The sequence below is a fragment of the Petaurus breviceps genome, unplaced genomic scaffold (assembly GCF_028583685.1).
Source record: "Petaurus breviceps papuanus isolate PSGF00001 unplaced genomic scaffold, PetGlider_PUasm1.0 90895, whole genome shotgun sequence".
Classification (NCBI taxonomy): domain Eukaryota; kingdom Metazoa; phylum Chordata; class Mammalia; order Diprotodontia; family Petauridae; genus Petaurus; species Petaurus breviceps.
In genome coordinates this window covers 32,316,851-32,335,989 of record NW_027187372.1, presented here as the reverse complement: position 1 = coordinate 32,335,989, position 19,139 = coordinate 32,316,851, and the positions used below count along the sequence as shown (strand labels likewise).

Genomic DNA, 19,139 nt, shown 5'->3' with positions numbered 1-19,139 from the left:
CAGTCCCAGAATGATTGGAGCCTGACTGGGGGGTCCCTTGCCCCAAGGATAATGAGATGCCTTCCACCTAGCTCTACCTTCCGGGAGTCCCTGAGCTTGGGGGGTGGGGGTTACACTAGGGAGGGAGCCTTGCCAAATGAAATGTCTTTCCCATGGCCATACCTCTAATATGTGTAATAGGAAGCAGGGCGTTGAGGCTAGCAGTCAAGAGACCTGGGCTCTGCTCTAGATTCTTCTTCCAGTTAACAAGGTAACCTTAGTCATTTAACTGCTCTGTGCCTTGGTTTTTCCATCTGTCAAATGGAGATAATACCTGATTCATTTACCTTAGAGGGTGGTTTTTAGGATCAGATGTGAAGATAGGTGTGAAATGCTTCTAAAACATTAAAAGTGCTGTGATAATATAAGGCTATTACTATGGATAACTTGTGAGCAATTCACATACACACAATTGTAATCTCCTTGAGAACAAGGACTCCACTGTTTTTTACCTTTGAATCCTCAGTATGTAGCATAGTATATCAATATCATTACATTTATATATCAAGAATCTATAATTTCTTCAGTGTAGGTACAACTGGTGTGGAAACTCCATTCCTTCACTCAATAAGCATTTATTAAATGCCTACTATATGTAAGGCAATGGCAATATAAAGACAAAATTAAACCATCTCTGACCCCAAGAAACTTATATTCTTTTGGAAGGAGTAACATACACAAATAAATAAATTGAAATACTCACCAAGGTACAAAGTAATTTCCAGGAGAGAGCCCTTATAACTGGGAGTATCAGGAAAGGTTTCCTTGAACTGAGTTTTGAAGGAAGCTGGGGATTCTGTGAGGCAGAAGTGAGGAGAGAGTGCTTTCTGGGCACAGGGGACAGCCCAGACAAAAGCATATAGATGATGATGGAATGTTGTATGTAGAGAATAGAAAGTAGAGCCATTAATCTAGGACATACAGTACATGATAGAGAGTGGCTGTAGATCGCCATATTGCAAAGAAGTTTTTAAGCCATGCAGAGAAGTCTGAATTTTTACCTAGAGGAAACAAGAAACCACTGGAGTTTTCTCAGCAGGTGAGCGACACAGTCATACCTGGGCTTTAGGAATAGCAATTGTCAACTGAGTGAAGGCTGAGTGATAGAAAAGTGAGGCTAGAGGTAGTTAGGAGGTTACTGCAGTAGTCCAAGAAATGAGGGTTTGAAGTAGGGTGTTGTCCCTTTTAATGTAGAGAAGGGGATGTTTGTGAGAGATGTTGTGAATATCTCCCCAAGAAGAATAGAGTGAGGCTAAGTTATTTACTTAGTCACATATTACCAATGGTCACATAACTAGTAAGTATCAGAGTCAAGATTTGAACTCAGGTCTTCCTCGATGAAAGTAAATAATAGTATCTACTACCCCATTCTGCCTCTCATTGACTATTGTTAATAATAATGATTTTGATAGTACTATCACCTTACCTTTGTATAATACTTTCAAAGCATGAACTTTTTAAATCAGAAAACCTGAATTCAACTCCCAATTCAGTTACCAACTCACTAACTTGCTTGGGCAAGTCATTCCCCCTCTCTACGTCATTTTCCTTGTCTGAATTAGGTAATTTCTCAAGTCCCTTCCAGCCCTGAATCCTGTGGCCTCTGACACATCTAATAAATTGTTTGATACTTACTCAAACTGCTACTAGGTGGGGCAGGTATTATTATCCCCACTTGACAGATGAGAAGATTCATGCACAGAGTTGAAGTGATTTGCATTAGACTGTACTACTTTAATGAGTGATGAAAAAGATGATGATGGTAGTGACCTAACGTAGCTGCCTCCCTCCCAAACTTTAACTGGATCTGAAACATTCTCTTTACCAAATACCTTGAAGAACTCTCCTCCACCCACCATCTTGACTAGTCCCTCTTCCGGGAGCTGTTCCCAAAAGATTTCCAGCTCTGAGAAACTGTATCCAGGCCATTGTAAGGTGTCCTTCACAGGCAATGTGCAGGACTAAGAACTCTGGGGACTGGCCAAAGTATAAAATAATAAGACCGAGCCTTGAGAATCATGAAAAGATTTTAAGACACGCGCACGTGTGTGTGTGTGTGTGTATGTGTGTGTGTGTGTGTGTCCCCTCAGAGTGGGAAAGACCTCCCTCCTGAATCAGTATGTACACAAGACTTTCTACGAGGATTATCAGACCACCCTGGGGGCCAGCATCCTCTCCAAAATCATCATGGTAGACAACACAACCTTGAAGTTACAGGTGAGCAGGGTCAATCCTCCCCACTGTGTTCAGACAGATACAAATCCTCCCAGGTCCCTTAGGCTGACTCAGATTCAGCTCATCAGCCATATGCAAGAGTAGAAGAGAATCTAAAGGGGAAAAAGCCCTGATTATAAATCAGTAAGTTTGGGTTCTGGCACTAGCTTGACTGATCATCCTGCCATTGCTTCTGGCAGTCCTTGAGCATAGAGACTGTTGTATTTATGTTAAATACAGTAGAAGGACCTTAGCTCCTCATGAAATTGTTGAACTGGATGTCCCTTGTTGTTGTTCAGCTGTTTTCAGTTATGTCCTATTCTTCATGACCCCATTTGGGGTTTTCTTGTCAAAGACACTGGAGCAGTTTGTCATTTCCTTCTCTAGCTCATTTTACAGGCAAATAGGGTTAAGTGACTTGCCCAGGGTCACACAGCTAGTAAGTGTCTGAGCCTGGGTTTGAACTCAGGAAAATGAGTCTTCCTGCCTTCAGTCCTGGAGCTCTTTCCACTGAGCCACCTAACTGCCCTAGGCCCTTTACAGCTTAGACTTATGGTCCCATGATCCAATGTTCCTAGGTACTTTGTAAACGTCTCTGGAATTTGAATTTTAAATTAACTTCGAATGCTAGGCAGGTTATTTGACCTCAGTGCACCTAAATTTCCTCATCTGTCAAGTGGGATTATAATCTCTGCCCTACCTACCTGACAAGCAATCTGTGAAGAGAAAATGACATAATGAATATGAAAGTGCTTTCAAAAAGTTAAATGTACGATGCAAAGATATTGTAACATTCCAAGTCAGAAAAGTGCAAGGGACGACTTGAGACCAAATCAAAGTGTTGGCCCCTTGACCAACCAGTCAATCAATCAATCAATCAATATTTATTTAGCTCCTATCATGTGCCAGACACTGTGCCAAGCACCAGGGATGCTAAAAAAGGCAAAAGGCAGTCCCCGCCCTCAAGTAGTTTACAATCTAACGGCCAGAGAGAGAAAGGAAAATTTTGCTGAAAGCTGACATTTTAACCTTCTTCAAGTTGCTTCTTTGAAGTTCATGGTGGGGTTTTCCTTTCCAGATATGGGACACAGGAGGTCAGGAGCGGTTCCGCTCCATGGTATCCACCTTCTACAAGGGTTCAGATGGCTGCATCCTGGCCTTTGATGTCACTGACCGAGACTCCTTCCATGCCCTGGACATCTGGAGGGGGGACATTCTCCAAAAAGCAGTGCCCACAGAGCAAGTTTTCCCCATGGTGGTACTGGGGAACAAGATTGACCTGGATGATCGGGAGGTAAGGGATAGACTGGGCTCAGCTGGGTAGTGGGCAGATGCTAGCACCTCACTCCCAAGCCTTTTCTTTATATACTTTCCCACATGTTGTGGTGAGGGCCCAAGGGAGCCATTCTACTCCATAACCAGAGAGCAAGCAATAGTCCCCCAGCAAAAATCTTTGGTCATTGAATTCAATAGTTTAATTTATTCATTGCATGAAGATACTGTATTGAGTACAAAATAATATAGAATTGAAGACAAAATAATATAGAATATATTAAGCTATGATACAAAAGAATACATAAATGTATTAAGCAAAATGTTTTGTGAGATCTGAGGGGAGAATAATCATTACAAACTTAGGAGGAAGGAAAGGCTTCATATAGGAAGTGATACTTAAATTGGGTTTAAAGGATGGGCAGGGACTCAGTAGGGAGCAGGGTGAACCAAGGTGGAAAAGCACAGGATGTGGAAGAGGGACAGTGAGTAGTCCAAGCAGGCCACAAGAGAAGGAACTGTAGGATATGACTCCCTCACCCCAGAGCTGGCTGCCCAACCCCCAGGGACAGAAGTACCAGGAGATGAAAATGAGGAGCTGCCTGAGTCACAGTGCAAGTGGAATTCACCAGCACCCAGAGAGAGAGAGACTGAGACCAAGAAGCTGATGGGAGACAGAGAGACAGAGACAGACAGAGAGAAAGAGAGAGACTGAGACACAGACAGAGACAGAGAAATAGAGACTGACAGGAGATAAAGAAAGAGACACAGAGAGAGACTGACAGAAACCAAGAGACTGACAGGAGACAAAGAGAGACAGACAGAGAGAAACATAGACAGAGAAACAGAGAGAGACAGACAGAGTCCAAGAGGCTGACGGGAGACAAAGAAAAGAGGAAGACAGACAGACAGAGACACAGAGTGAGTGAGGGAGTGAGAGAGAGAGAGAGAGAGAGAGAGAGAGAGAGAGAGAGAGAGAGAGAGAGAGAGAGAGAGAGAGAGAGAGATACAGAGAGAGAGAGATACAGAGAGGTTGACAGGAGACAGAGAGAGAAAGAGAGACACACACAGAAACAGAAACAGAGAGACAAGGACTGAAAACTGATTATGGAGATGACCCTGCGATGGGAGGTATGGAAAGTAGGGTAGTGTAGGAGGGAGAAGAGAAGGTAGGAAAACTATGCATTTCAGCTCCCTGTGGGTCCTAAAGTATGGGGCAGAGACTGACTATCTGTCCACAAGTCCCCACCCACTGGGCTTGTGTCTGCAAGTTGTCCATCTTGGGCTCCGATTAACAATGAAGACATTGTGAGGGAGGGCAGAGAGCCCAAGAGGAGGGGATTTGGACCATGCTGCCCCTCCAGAGCCCTGGAGTCAGGAGAGAAGGGGAACTGTGATGGCACCTTTGATCACTGACAAGACCTGCCCCCCAGGAACCTGTGCAAAATAAAGCAGTCAATATCCTTAGGGAGAGGAGGCAACACAGTCCTCCCAATTGTCACAGGGCATAACTAAAAATGCGGCCAGCATCCAGATCAGCACCTACCTGGTTATCTTCAGCAAGCATGAATCTGAAGGAGGAACCATTGTAAGGGAAAGAAAGGCTACCCCATGACAGGCAGGGCAATTCCCCAGGTCCTCGGGCCCCTGTTGCTTCCTTTCCATAGGAAAGGGATCTGACTCCCAGACACATACTGGGATGGCGTGGGGAGGGCTGGGCTGCTAGGATTCTGGCCAGAAGGAACAAGCACTCAGATTTCCTCCCAGCTTTCAGGCATAAGCCTGAAACAACTTTCCCTATAAGAACCCTGTGAGGGATCTAGTGCGAATATCCCCATCCCCATGGAACTATAAGGTAGCTCAGAAAGGCCAAATGATTTGCCTTTGGTGACATAGCAATTGCCAGAACTAGGGTTTGATCCCAGTTCCTCTGACTCCAAATCTAGATCTCTTTCCACTTTCCCAGGTCCCCCTGCAGAGATATCCTCCTTATCACTCTCCCCGACAGGGGTCCTAAGATTCTACCATCACTAACTATTAGAGGCTATATTCTTTCCTGGGAATTGATTGGGAGAAGGACAGGAAAGAGGCAGAGCTAGGTACCAACTCAGGTGTGCGTGCAGGCAAACACACACACACACACACACACACACATGCCACCCCCACTGCTGCCACTGCTACCACCACCATCATAATGGAATTTCACCCAAGACAGTCAGATATGTGCCTTCAGGGGACCCACATAGTTCGCTCAACTTTTGCTGGACCATGGTAGAAAAAAATATGAACTAGTAGATTTAAGACTTTTGCCCCAAAGAGGTCATTGACAAAATGAAAGGCACTTTATACACCATAATATTGATAGCAGCACTTTGCACAGTATCAAAGAACTGGAAACAAAGCCTTTTGGGGAATGGCTGAACAAATCATGGTATGGGAATGTAATGGAATAATTATTGTGTTGCAAGATATGATAAACATGATGAATACAGAGAAGCATGGGAAGACTTATATGAACTGATGCAAAGTGAAGTGAACTGAGGCAAAAACACAATATATATGTTACTTCAACGGTGTAAAAGGAAAGAACCACAACCACAAAACAATCAAAATTGAGGTTGCAAAATCATTAAGACCAAACTTAGTTCCAAGGAAGATCTATGAAAATACATCCATCCTGGTTCTTCTACAGACATGGGAATATAAGGCTATAGAACACTGCATATAATTTTGGATTTGTTTGTTGTGTAGACTGGTTTTGTTGAAATTTTTTCTCTTTTTCCTCTTTTTAAAAAAAATTTGTTATAAGAGATGGCTTTCTGGGTGAGGGGAAGGAGAGGGAGACAGAAGGAAATCTAGGTAATGTAAAAATTAAAAATACCAATAAAAATCCTTTTTAAAAAATTCTTTTTTTAAAAAAAAGGTAAAGTTGAGACTGCATGCCCAGTAACATGGCTTTCTGGAGGTTTTTATTTGCAGGGCTCTTTAGAGGTTATTCAACTCTTCTTTACCTCCCTTCTCCTTCCTGACTTCAATTAAGTTAGAAAAACTGAAGGTAGTGATAAGAGTATGGGATTTAGAATTGGGAGATTTTTAAAAGTTTAATCAATGTGCTTTGATTTTACATTACAAACATTTCCAGATTACTCCCACTCTCTTGTAACAAATGAGAGCTCTGTTATAACAAAGAAAAACAATTAAGCAAAACTAACCCTCATCTGAAAATGTATGCAACATTCCATACCTGTATCCCCCACCTCTATTTTTAAGGTTTTTTTAAACTACCAAAAATCTATTTTTTCTCCCTTCTCAAGCCCATTGAAAAAGAGAGAGAGAAAAACAAATTTCTTGTAACAAATATGCATAGTCAAGCAAAACAGTTCCCTCATTGACAGTACACACACACACAGTGTGTGTATATATATGTATATATATTTTTTCCCCCATTCTGTACCCTAAATCCTCTATCCCTCCATCAGGAGGTACATAGCATGTTTTATCATCAGTCTTTTTAAATCATGGATGGTCATTTTATTGATCAAACTTTTTTTATAGCTTTGAAAGTTGTTTGTCTTAACAGTATTATTTTTTTTTCTCCTGGTTCTGCTCATTTTATTCTTCATCAGTTTATAAAAATCTTCAAAGTTTTTTTTTAATAACGTTGATGTTATATTATAAATTGTTCTTCTGGTTGTAATTACTTCACTCTTTATCAGTTCACCTAAGGCTTTCCATGTCCTTTTTTCATCTATTTCCTCATATCTTATAACAAACACCATAGTATTCTATCACATTCATATCCTACAATTTATTTAGTCTTCATTTGATGACCATCCCTTTAGTTACTAGGCTTACTAAAAAGGACTGCTATAAATATTTGTGCACATATAGAATGTTTTCTATTTCTTTTATCTCTTTTGGGCATAGATTTAGCCACATACTGTTTAATAACCTTTTGTATATGTTTCCAAACTGCTTTCCAGAATGGTTGGACCCATTCACAGCTCCACCAACAGTGCAATAATGTGTTTTCCCCACAACCCCTTTACCATTTACTATCCTCCTTTTTTTTTATCATCTTTGCCAATCTGATGAGTATGAGATGGAATCTCAGAACTGCTTTAATTTGCATTTCTCTAATTAAGAGGGATTTGGAGCAGTTTTTTCATATGGCTATAGATAGCCTGGGTTTTTTCCCTTGAGAACTTTCTGCTCATATCTTTACACTATATATGAATTGGGGAAATGCCCTTATTCTTGTACATTTGACTCACTTCTTTAAATATTTTGGAAATGAGACCTTCATCAGAGAAATTTGCTACAAAAATTTTCCCCCCAGTTAATTGTTTCCCTTTTAATCTTAAATCTGTGAATTTATTTATGCAAAAACTTTTAAATTTTATGTCATTAAAATGATCTGTTTTATCCTCTGTGATCCTCTCTATCCCTTATTTGGTCATGAACTTTTCTTCTTTCCATAGATATGATAGGTAATTTTTTTCTATGTTTCTCTAATTAGTTTATGAAGTGAACTTTTATATCTGTCACATATCCATTTGGAATTTATCTTGATATAAAATGTGAAGTGTTGGTCTACATGTAATTTCTTCCATACTGTTGTATAATATTCCCAGAAGTTTTTAATCCAACAGTGATTCCTTATCCCAGCAACTGAAGGTTTCCTGTTTATTGAATGCTAGAGTACCATCCACATTTGCTTATGTATGTTGTTCCATTGATTAATCTCTCTTTTTCTTATCTAATATCAAATTGTTTTGAGAATTACTCCTTTGAGGTCTGGTGCTGCTAAGCTCCCTTCATTCCTACTTTTTTCTTTCATTGTTTCCCTTGAGATTCTTGGTCTTTTTCTTTCTCTATATGAATTTTGTTGCTGTTTTTTTCTAGATCTACAAAGTAATCATTCAATAGTTTGACTACTATGACAGTGAATAAATAAAATATTTCAAGTAACATTGCCATTTTTATTATATTGATTCATCCTACCCCCTGAGCAATTAATTTTTTCCAATTTATTTGAGTCTGTCCTTATTTCTATAAACAGTTTGAATCTCAACTCTTGACAGCTACTGAACAAAATCATTTAACCTCTCCGAGTCCCACTTTCCTTTCCAATCAGATGAGGATAATCATTGCTATACTTCCTGCTTGCTAAGCTCTTGGTAAGCCTCAACGCCCTATGGAAATGTGAACTATGATTATCATTGTTCCAGGGGAGGGAGAACAGAGGCTGTGGAAGGAGTCTGTGCTAGGAGAAGCTTCAATGTCTCTGAGGATTGTGTCCATCCTTGTCCCCTTATGCAGGTGTCCCAGGAGAAAGCCCTAGACTGGTGCAAAGAGAAGGACATACCCTACTTTGAAGTTAGTGCTAAAAATGACATCAATGTGGAGCAAGCATTTGAACTGCTGGCCAGACAAGCTCTGACTCGGGTGAGTGGTTGGGGTGGTCAGTGTCCAGCCTGGGTCAACTCCCCCTGGGCCTCTTGGGAACAGCAGGCTGGTACAATGGACGGGGCACTGACTCTAAAGTCAGATGTCCCCTCGGACACTTCTTATTGCTTGGGTCAGTTTGGACAAGACACAGTCTCCTGGGTCTCAGTTTCCTGAGGCAGTGAAGTAGACAGAAGAGTGTTGGATCTGGAGTCTGGAAGATCTCAGGTGAATCTGGCTCACTTAAAATTCCATCTGCCTCAATTTTCTCATCTTTAAAATGAAGATAATCAGCACCGACCTCCCAGGGATGTTATAAGGATAAAACAAGGCAATATTTGTACGGAGCTTTGCAAATTCCCTCTACCTTTCTAGTCTTCTTATGTCTAAACACTCTCCTCCTCCTGTGGAATCCAGTGACATGGGTCTCCCTAGTGTTCCTTGAACAACTACTCCATACCCAAACTCTGGTCATTTTCACTGTCTGTCTCCCATACCTGGAGTGTTCTTCTTCCTCATCTTTCTCCTGGCTTCTTTTAAGTCCCAACTAAAATCCCACCAGGGCAGCTAAACTCATCTTCCTAAGTTCAAATCTGGCCTCAGACACGTACTAATTGTGTGACCCTGGGCAAGTCACTTAACCCTGTTAACCTCAGTTTCCTCATCTATAAAATGAGTTGGAAAAGGAAATGGTAAATTACTCCAGTCTCTTTGTCAAGAAAGCCACAGATAGGGTCACGACTGAACAACAAATCCTAGGGACATACTGGTATAAAAAGCATTTAGTCAATCTCTTAAGAACTTACTATATGCCAGGTGCTGGGCTAAAAAAGCTCTGGATATTCCCCCATACCCTATTTATTCCTCCTCCAAACTAACCTTACAAAGATTCAACATCATCTATTTTTTTTTTTCACAAAAAAAAAAAAATTCTGCGAAAGGATTACACCATGACTTTTTATGAATTCATCAAACTGTGGTACTCTGGCTAGAGTTCTTACTACTGTCCCAGGCTTAGTATCAGCAAGCCCCATGATTATTGGTAAGTTTTCAGTATCTCACCCATATCCTTGGTCAAATCATTAGCAAACTATCTTTCTTTCCATACTCTACTCAAAACTGGGAGCTGCCCCATACAACTCTAGGTTATTAGGGGGTATGGTGGCTAGAAAGCTGGACCAATAATAACAGCAATAATAACAAATGTACTATATTCCATGTGCTAAATGATTTACAATTATTATCTCATTTGATCTTCATAACAACCCTACAGCCTGGGATGCAACTATCATCTCCATTTTACAGATGAGGAAACTAAGGCAAACAGAAGTTAGGTGATTGCAATGGCGACCACACTGGCATACCCAGGACGGCTGCTAGCACAGGTTCTTAGATCTGCTTTACTAGGAAAGATAGTTGTTCAAGTGTCCAACAATCTTTTTAAATTACTTTTACTAGTTCAGGGGAAAAGTCAGCACCCTGAACTTCAGAGAAAATACAAACAGAGAAAAAATAAGCAGAGAAATAAAGACCAACAGACAGGGCTCTGACTGCCTGAATCAACTATACACTTTATATACATCCCTGGATCAAGAGAGCCTTTACATCTGAGCAGTCAGGGAGCTCTGAACATACTCGACCAGGGAATCACAAGATCCTTCTTATAAGTGAGCTCCCAAAGCAAAATACCAACTCAGAATATATATGCGATTTGTAGAGCCAGACGGCATCACAACCCTTATGACTCAGTGCCTAATTAGAAATGAGTAAAAGGTGTGAAAGCCTTCCTAGAGCAAGCCTCCCCTAAGCAAGCTTCCCTTAATGGACTCTACATGAGGCCTGTTAATGGTTGGGGAAGATCTTATATCCCATTAACATTACAGTGATCTGCCCAAGGTCATACAATTAATAAACTACCCTTAGATGTAAGTGTAACTATCATCTCCATTTTACAGGTGAGGAAACTGAGGCAAACAGAAGTTAGGTGACCTACCCAGGAACATCCAGTTCTGAGGTCAAGTTTGACCACAGGTCTTCCTGACTCCAGGCCCACAACACAATCTACTTTGCCACCTAAGAACTGAGTTAAAGTTCTGTCTCAGATACTTACTAGGTGTGACCCCCCCCAGGCAAGTCACAGTAAATTCTGTTATTATAACAGCACCTACCACCCAGTGTTGTTGTGGGGTTCACATGAATTAAAATGTATAAAGTGCTTTTCAGACCTTAAAATGATCTGTAAATGCTAGATAGAAAATTATTGCTTTAACTCAAGTGTTTCCCATCAGCCAGAAACAAGTTGGAATAAGATGACTTCTCAAAAACTTCCAATTGCTAGTATTTTTATAGAGCTCTAAAGTTTGAAAAGTACTTTACAAATAATATCTCAGCTTATCCTCACAACAGTCCTGCAAGGTCAGTTCTATTATTGTCCCCATTCTATAAATGAGGAAACTAAGGCAGACAGAGATGAAGTGACCTGTCCAGGTCACACAACTACTGTCTGAGGCTAAATTTGAATTCAGGTCTTCCTGACTCCAAGTCCAGCACGCTATCACCTAGCTTCCTCTTTCATATTGTTGATCCTGTGACGAATACTTCAACAAAACATAATGGGGGTGGAATTCAGAAAGGAGCCCAGACCATCAGGGCAGTTTTGTTACTGCCTTGTTAAATTTTAATTTTTAAAAACCCAGACTATGATTTCATTGATGGTTTCATTGATTCATTTAAACCAGACCTGTGTTTTCATGGAAGTTCCCAGTGAGGAACTTCCATTCCTCAAGGAGATAGGGGCTTTCTCTGTAATTTATAATGTTACAAAGAACAAATACATACTTTAAAAAAAATGCAGGTATAGAATTTGTTACACGTACCTTTCTTTCTCTTCTTTGTATATGTGATGAGAAAGGCACCAGTGGGTGCAGTAGTTCCTAAACTACAAATACAAGTAGGAATATTGAGTTGGGGCAGCAGATGGGGTGGGATGCTATATATATTGAAATACTTATGTTCATAATTATTAGGTTCAAAAACTTTTAAAAATAACTTTAAAAAAGAACATTCCAGGGGCGGCTAGGTGGCACAGTGAGTAAGAGCACCGGCCTCAGAGTCAGGAGGACCCAAGTTCGGTTCTGACCTCAGACACTTAACACCCACACAAAAAAACTAGCCGTGTAACCTCGGGCAAGTTACTTAACCCCAACTGCCCTCCAAAAGGCAAAAAAAAAAAACCATTCCATCCAACATCCAGTTCCTACTCAAAGAATCCATTTTGTTACAGATTGTGAGAAGTGATGATTTGGGAAACATGGATTTGAAGGAAGGGGACAGGAGAAGGTAGAGCTTATATGAGAGCTTTCTCCATCTCACCCCAATCCAGGGAGCCTGGAACTCTTTGATCCTCCAGTTGGGAGTGTCTAGCAAAAATGTAAGACTACCTCTCTGCCTACACCAATGTAATTTCCCAGGCCACCATGCATAGGATGTCAACTCTAGACTAGCTGGGTCCAGTCAAGCAATCTGAGTTTCTAACTCAGCTTCTCATTGATCCAGGCAGGATAAGTTGCCCTGGTTCTCAGTTTCTTCATCAGTACAATGGAAGGAAAAATCCCAACCTCCATTGGACATTAGACAGAAGACGACCCGTTCCTCTCTGGATGTGATTTCTGTTTTCTCCTTTCTTCCTACAGCATCGTGGGATTTTTGAGAACTACTTGACTGATTCTATCAAGCTTTCATCAGCGGACCAACCAAGGAATAAATGCTGCTGATGTTGGAAACAGAGGCCACTCTAGGAAGGGGGCTGCTGACTATTCAGAACTGGGACTGGGTTGAAGACTGGGAGTCCTCTGCCTCTATATTCTGTAACCTCTGTCCCAGGCTGCTGGGACCTTGTGACACAAGGAGGCTCTTGATGAGCCGTAAGGACACAAGCAATGCATGGCCACTGACTGAGAGCAGGAGAAAAATAGAGGATGTTGGTGGACCCATGATAAACATTTCTTCTTGCTGTAAGACAGCAAAGGGATGAATGATTTTTGCAATCATGAAGTTCTCGAGCTGGAAGAGGCCCTTGGTGTCATAGATCTAGAGTTCAAGTAGGATTTGGCAGCCTTGTAATCTGGCCCTCTCATTTTACAAATAGGGAAATTGAGGATTTATTTAAAGGGGTTAAGTGACTTAGCTAATGTCACATAGGTAGTAAGCATCAAAGGTAAGATTTTAATTCAGGTCCTCTGACTCTTCACTGTTTCTTGTTGATTTTTTGTTTGTTTGTTTGTTTTGCTTTTTGGAGGGGGGAAGGCAGGGCAATTGGAGTTAAGTGACTTGCCCAAGGTCACACAGCTGGTAAGTGTTAAGTGTCTGGGACCAAATTTGAACTCAGGTCCTCCTGGCTCCAGGGCCATGCTCTATTCACTGCACCATCTAGCTACCCCTGTTCTTTGTTATTTCAAATCCTCCATAAGGAAACCAAGATAAGCAAGGGAAGTGCTTGCCTATAATTGCATTTGGCTAAAACTAGAAACCAAGTCTGTAAGATTTCCAGTTCAGTGCCTTTCTCCATCCCAAATCTTTCCTTCTGTCAAATTCCTGTGGAGAACTCTGTGGAAGTATGGAATTGTGGTTGAAGAACTGGAATTTGAGTCAGGAAGATATAGGTTCAAATCCTGTATGACTCTGGGAAAGTCATTTACTCCTGGTCTCAGTTTCCTTAAAATGGGAGAGATGGACTCAATGACCTCTAAAAGTCCTTACCAGCTCTGAATCTATGATCCTATGACCTCCTCCCCCCCCCAAAAAAAATGATGCCCTACAATTATCCCCATTAGGAACCTACCCTCCCCATCTTCCACCCCATACTTAGTCACCTGGCCCTGGGTATGGACAGCCCAGTTCAACAAATATTTCTTTGTTAGATTTAATATCCTTAAATCAGAATGGGGAGAGAGAGATTGAGAGAAAGAGAGGGAGGGAGAGACAGAGGGAGGGGCAAAAGGGAGAGGGAGAGAGAGGGAAGGAGAAGGAGAGAGACAGAGAGAAAATGAGAGAATGACAACCTTAGTCTGGCTGTATGAGCCACACCTCAATGCCAAGCAAAGGCCTTTGGGATTGAGCCAGCTGCCTTCTGAGAAACACAGTCTTGTTATGGAAAGTACCAAAGAGCCATGGATTAGAATGTTGGGAAACTTTAGTCATGGTCTGAACTGGGCCAGTTACCAAACCAGCCTCTATGAACCTCAATTTTCTCTTCTACAAAATGAGGGCGATCTATTTGCCCTGAAAAAATTATGGTCAGGCTCAAATGAGACAACATGCTTTGAAAGCTTTAATACTCTCTACAAATGAGCATTATGATGTGTTTACCTTGATAAGGTTCTAAAGGTGCCAGCCCAGAGACAGAGCAAAGAGGTGAAAACCAGCACTGCATCCCATGGGACTGGTGGTTTGAAGCAGGGGTCTCTGGTTGAGGGGGAAAATTTTGGTTCCGCTTGTGTTCCCCACGCCAGTCCAAGGCACACATTTCTCTCTCCTAGGGTGGCGCTTCAGAAAGAATGTCAGATTTGGAGTCAAAGGATCTGGATTTAATCCTGGCTCTGCCACTTACTACCTATGTGCATTAGGCAATCATTTTACCTATTCAGGCTTTAATCTCCCCAAGTGTAAAGAGTTGGCTTAAATGACCTTCAGGATCCCTTTCAGCTTTCAATCTGTGATGCTAAGTTTCTCCCCAGAGCTGAGGGCCACCATCAGTCAAGGGGGAAGAGGGTAGAAAGGACAAGAGAGGCTCCTTGCTTTCCCTTCTGCTTACTCCATTGTTATCTCTGTGGTAGGTGAAAGATGAAATGACTGAGGAAAACAAATGTTCAATCTTCCAAGCATATCAATTTATTAAGTAATGCATGCCAAATGCCTAACAGAGTGAGAACAGACTTCCTCAATGTAGGCCCAGACCCCAAACACAGGGGAAGACTGTGTTTTTTTATACATTAAAACAATAAATCCAATAAGAACAATCAATTAAAAGGAAAAAATAGAACATTGTTGTTCAGTTGTTGAATCATACTTACCTTTAAAGGACCCCACAGCATACCAGGCCCTTCTATCCTCCACTATCTCCTGAAGTCTGTCCAAGCTCACGTTCATTGTTTCTATGATGTTATTCATCTCATCCTCTGCTAGCCGCTTCTCCTTTTGCCTTCAATCTTTCCCAACAGCAGGGTCTTTTCCAATGAGTCCCATCTTCTCGTTATGTGGCCAAAGTGTTTAAGCTTCAGCTTTAGTAATTGACCTTCCAGTGAATAGCCTGAATTAATTTCTTTAAGTATTGACTGATTTGTTCTCTTCGCTGTCCAGAGATTCTTAAAAGTCTTCTCCAGCACCACAATTCAAAAGCGTCAATTCTACGGCACTCAACTTTCCTTATAGCCCAACTCTCACACCCATACATTGCTACTGGAAAAACCATAGCTTTGATTGTATGGACCATTGTTAGCAAGGTGATTTCTGATTTCTACTTGGATGAAAGACTAGGGACTTTCCAAGTTGGGAAGGGGAGAATGAAAGATGCAATTCCCTGAAATCAGAAAAGGAGGTATCCCACTCCCCAAAGTACTGTAAACAATCAAAAGAACATGGAAGCAATATGGATTCATCAGTATGGAGTCAGTTTTTAGGTAAGACACATGGGTTGCTTGAGATGTACAATTGTGAGAAAACTGCTTGTATCAATCTTTGGATCTTACTGGGTTTCTGGTCAGCATAATCTAGATCCCTGGTTAAGGGTCTCTAAACAGCACATAGAGGTGGTCCAGTTTCCCAGCCATGCAGGGCTAGGTTCAAACAATATAATAAGGTTTTCTCTCAATCACCACAGTTGAATAACATTTTCTCTCAAGACAGAAATTGGACCAGACCCATAACTGAATAGAAAGGGAACTGAGCTAGCTCCTGAATTGAGTCATAAGATCTATCTTATTTCCCACAATTAATCACTTGCTGTCCTAATCCCTTCAATTCTCTCAATTTCCTCATCTTGTAGAGTACACAAATAGAAGCTGTATTCAGGGGTGACATTAAAAGTCCTCCATGAGATGCCCTGCCTTGGGGAGAGAACAATACTATGTCACATGGAGTCAAATAGGGCTGAGAGAGATAGAGTGGGGGGGTGGGTTGAAATGCCCTGTAGGGAGGAAGAAGACAATATATGGACAATTGGCCACAAGAGGTCAGTAGCACTTCTTTCTTCCAGGTTTCCCAGTATCAGAAGTTTGGGTTGGGAGTAGTCCAGATGTTGCCAAGAATGGTAGAGAGAGAATTCTCATTACCAACCACCTATGGAACCAGCTGATAGGGGAATAGTTGATTGCTAGGGCATCTCTTCCAGGAGCACTCTGGGATGCCAAGAAGTAGGAAGGATGCTGGTGTACAAGCAATTTATGCATGCAGACAGCAGTTAGCCATCATTTAAAGGCATGGAGAGGGCATAGTGGGATGTGGAGGAGAGAAGGACCTGGTGTGACTGGAGAGTTTGATGTGAGCTAGTGGAATATATTTGAGAAGAGACTAGTAAAAGGTTTGGTTAGGAGAAGGGGCCTCCCTATGGCCCAGGATGACCTCCCTATGTCAAGCTGGGATGAGGAGATGGGAGAGAAGAGGCAGTTGGGTGTCACTCCAGATTCATGGCTCATATTGCTCCTGTGCCCACACGCACATCATACATCAGAAATAGTGAAGGTGATTTTGAGGCCTGTGGTCAGATCCAGTCTAATACTGCTTCTCTGAAATGTACCATCTCAGCATTTCCTGATTCCTAACCCTAGAGACAGACAATATGGTGTCATCAGGGCACCCAGACCTCATTGTGGTAGCGCACCCTAGAAACACCAATGTTTTTAAGCTCAGGACAGATTTTCATCTATCTACAAGCTATTTTTAAGTGGGATTCAGTCTAAAGACAAAGGGACAGATTCAGCTTTTAAGGCCTCAGCCAGCCTAAGCAATTCATTGTCCCATACCCAAGTCAGAATTCTGATCTAGATAACCCCCAGTCCCTCAGGGTCTAGTCTGCTGGTGTGGGTGTCAAGTGCCTTGTATGTCAACCCTATCTCTAAACCTGAGGAAGAAAAGGTTGGAATAGTGTAGCGGCAACCACACTGGCATCCCCAGGATGGCTGCTAGCACAGGTTCTTAGATCTGCTTTATTAGGAAAGATAGCTGTTTAAGGCGTCAACATTCTCTTTTAATTACATTCATTAGTTCAGGGGAAAAATCAGCACCCTGAACTTCAGAGAAAATCCAAACAAAGAAAATAGAGAAAATATAAGCAGAGAAATAAAGACCAACAGACAGGTCTTCTATCTGAGAAATTATCACAAATCAACAGATAGATCCAACTGTCTGACCATTACATAGGTACATAGTTACCAGAGAGAGAAGCACTAACTTGTGGTTTTTTTCAAAGCCAAGGGGCGGGGGGGGTTGTTTACTCCTTAAGGCTACCCAGAATTTCCTCTGGTCAAATAACAAGAACACTCTTCCAATGAGTGAGTGTCAAAGCAAAATGCTAACCTCAGAGTATATATACCCTTTGTAGAGCCAGAGGGCATCACAACCCTCTTGACTCAGTGCCAAATTAGAAATCAGCAAAAGGTGTGAAAGCCTTCCTACAAGCAAGCCTCCCCTAAGCAAGCTTCCTTTAACAGGCTCCACCTGAGGCCTATTAATTGGCAGGGAAGATCTTATATCCCATTAACATTACAGAGAGAAACAAGGATGGGTAAGAAGCAATGAGAGAAATAAATTAAAAAGAAACTCTTTTTTAAAAATAAACTCTATAGGGGCAGCTAGGTGGCGCAGGAGTAGGAAGGATCGGTTCTGGCCTCAGATACTTAACACCCACACAAAAAAACTGGCTGAGTAACCATGAACAAGTTACTTAACCCCAATTGCTTAAAAAAATAAAAATAAAAATAAACTCTACATAAATGAGAGTTTATTGTTATTAAAAAGAGAAACCCTTTTCCCAAACTCCAGCTCCAGAATATGGTCCAACTCATGTCACCAATGGTCCCCCATTCCTCAGTTTCACCATCTATAAGATGGAGAGGTTGGATTAGGTGAGCTCTGAGGTCCCTTTCAGCTCAAATATTCTGTGGTTTTATAATTCTTCAGTCAGGAATCACTCAGATTTCTGGAAGTTATTTGGCAACTTAAACATTCCTTGGAATCACTTGGATAACTAGATCTTTTCCCCTGTCTCCTTCTTCTATCCAAAGCAAATTTTTAAATGATCACATACAATTAATGTTTTCTCTATCACTTCAGGAATAGAATATAGAACTCCAAAAAGGCGGGGGGGGGGGGGACACAAAGGAGTATTTGTTTCATCTCATGGATCCAATAGCCAATTTATTTAAGGAAGGAGAGTTTCCTTCTGTGTTCACTGGGTATCTCTTTTCCCGATATATAGAATGGTTCCACATCCTTCTTGGATGTGGGATTCTTTCCACCTCTAATGGTTCTGAGTGAACTCATTCAATGTTCCCAACTTCCATATGAGATAGTAATGTTTCTCCCTCCGAACCAGTGACGCCAGCAGACATAGAAGCTTGGGAGGGGTAAGGGGGGGGGGTAGCCTCCAGAGGGAGCCATTTAATTACAGCTCCCCTTGAAATCAGAAAGCCTGAAATCTAGATAGAGTCGAGACCTGACTGGCTTCCAGAACAAAGAGCATCTCCTGACTAGAATTGCATAACCAGGGTAAGAGGGAACAATAAAGGGTGACCAAACCCCAGAAACTGGTGTGGAGTGATCTCCGCCGCTCATCACAAAGAACAAAACTGGAGCTGAGCAGGTTGTCAAACCACCTGGACGTTAGGGATGAGGTCAGAAAGGGAGGGAGAGAGAATGATTGTCTCTTTTGTAGGGGACAGGGAACAGGGGGAAGAAGGGTTGCATCAGGAGATGCTACTTATAGGCTCCCCATGTCCAGCTTCTTCCTCTGGGGTTCAGTTTGGCTATTCCTTAGTGATCCCCAAGAGGATGGAGTGACCATAGGTCTTCCCTTCTTTTGTTTTTTTGCTTTTTAGCGAGCAATTGGGGTTAAGTGACTTGCCCAAAGTCACATGGCTAGTAAGTGTTAAGTGTCTGAGGTCGAATTTGAA

The 19,139-nt window shown here is 41.7% G+C and overlaps 1 protein-coding gene across 5 annotated transcripts in view; it reads left to right on the top strand.

The window, feature by feature from the left end:
* The window catches only part of RAB7B (RAB7B, member RAS oncogene family), a 31,216-nt gene extending 16,203 nt beyond the window's left edge, over window positions 1-15,013 (top strand). For 3 of the 5 annotated variants that reach the window (XM_069074704.1, XM_069074703.1, XM_069074702.1), the window contains 4 exons: window positions 2,130-2,256; window positions 3,332-3,547; window positions 8,848-8,973; window positions 12,666-15,013. In XM_069074704.1, the coding sequence (XP_068930805.1) occupies window positions 2,130-2,256; window positions 3,332-3,547; window positions 8,848-8,973; window positions 12,666-12,746 (550 nt within the window). In that variant the 3' untranslated portion in view covers window positions 12,747-15,013. The remainder of the gene's footprint in view (window positions 1-2,129; window positions 2,257-3,331; window positions 3,548-8,847; window positions 8,974-12,665) is intronic. The other 2 variants (XR_011165752.1, XM_069074705.1) reach the window with 2 other exon arrangements.
* Window positions 15,014-19,139: the final 4,126 nt, after the last annotated feature.